The following is a 1,207-nucleotide window of genomic DNA, read 5'->3' on the forward strand; positions in this document are numbered from 1 at the left end:
GGGGGGGGGGGGGGGGGGGGCGGGGGGGGGGGGGGGCCGGGGGGGGGGGGGGGGGGCCGAGCCAAGCCTGGAGGGTCAGCGCCCAGCCGGGGCCTCACCTGCCTCTGGTCGCTCCCTGCGTCCCCCTCAGCCATGTGGCCCCGGGAGCGGCCCTGCGGCCGCGGCCTCCCAGGTCCAGAGCGCGGGGGTGGGGCACTGCGGCTGTGAGCGGAGCGCGGGCTGCGGCGCGGCCCGACCCGGAACCGCAACCCGGCCGCACCGCGTCGCCCGCATCTGCTTCCGGGTTGTGGGCCAGGTGGTGCGAGGGGCTCCGGATCCTAGGCGTAGGGTGGGATTCCTCGCTGAAGCGTTGCGGCTGCCTACACCTTCCGGTGTGGCGGGGACCCAGGGATATCCCGCCCGCCCGGGGGGCTGCAGGAGGCCTCCTCGGCTCTGTCTCCTGGAAATTCTCCGGAGTTGGGGGCTTCTGCCCGCCCCCTGAGTTCTCGGCACCATCGGAACCCCACGGAGACGTCGGGGATTCGGGTTTACCGCCACGTCTCAGGAAGGGACTCAACCGCAGTCCATAGTCCCAGACTCGTCTTTACGTTGCAAGGCAGGGTTTTTGTTTGTTTGTTTATGACATGTTTTACGTTATTTTGTCTGATTTTGGCAAAGATAGGTTTGATTTATCAAGAGTAGGAGAGGTCGGGCGACAGTTTTGAAAATGTGAGGAAAAACCTTATTCTCCCACTCACTGTTACATTGCGATGATTTTCTTCAGTGTCCTTGAACATTTTGTTTGGGAGCAACTTTTGTTGGGAGACTCAACTTAAGCCAGTCAACATAAGGATCATTGTTTCGTTATCCAAAAAATTTGAATCAGTTTGTGTCCTTTCTCCTCCACTCTCTACACATACACATACGTTCAATGATACATTCCAGTACATTGGTTATGAATTATATTGTTCACTTTATTCAAGACACCTCAATCGAAACATTCTCTTGTTCGAGAGGCATTTATCCCCTTTCACCTCACTTTTCTTCACACACACATCTGCACAAAAACTGAAAATGTTATATCTTCTTCTCCCTTCTTCCTTAATCAGGGGCATTTTTCTGGCCCTCTTTAAAACTCTTCTCAGTTAGGGGTGCACTGCCTAAGTACCTGTAAAGAATTCTACCTGTATTGCTTTAAGTATAAATCTTGTGGATTTATTGATTCAGC

At 55.0% G+C, this 1,207-nt stretch overlaps 1 protein-coding gene across 1 annotated transcript in view; it reads right to left on the reverse strand.

Moving 5' to 3' along the window:
- The window catches only part of IMPACT (impact RWD domain protein), a 25,910-nt gene extending 25,736 nt beyond the window's left edge, over positions 1-174 (reverse strand). The window contains exon 1 of the mRNA XM_008588295.1: positions 99-174. Within this exon, the coding sequence (XP_008586517.1) occupies positions 99-134 (36 nt within the window). The 5' untranslated portion in view covers positions 135-174. The remainder of the gene's footprint in view (positions 1-98) is intronic.
- Between the last annotated feature and the right edge of the window lie 1,033 nt (positions 175-1,207).

This window comes from Galeopterus variegatus, unplaced genomic scaffold (genome assembly GCF_000696425.1).
Source record: "Galeopterus variegatus unplaced genomic scaffold, G_variegatus-3.0.2 Scaffold4763, whole genome shotgun sequence".
In the NCBI taxonomy this organism is placed as follows: Eukaryota; Metazoa; Chordata; class Mammalia; order Dermoptera; family Cynocephalidae; genus Galeopterus; species Galeopterus variegatus.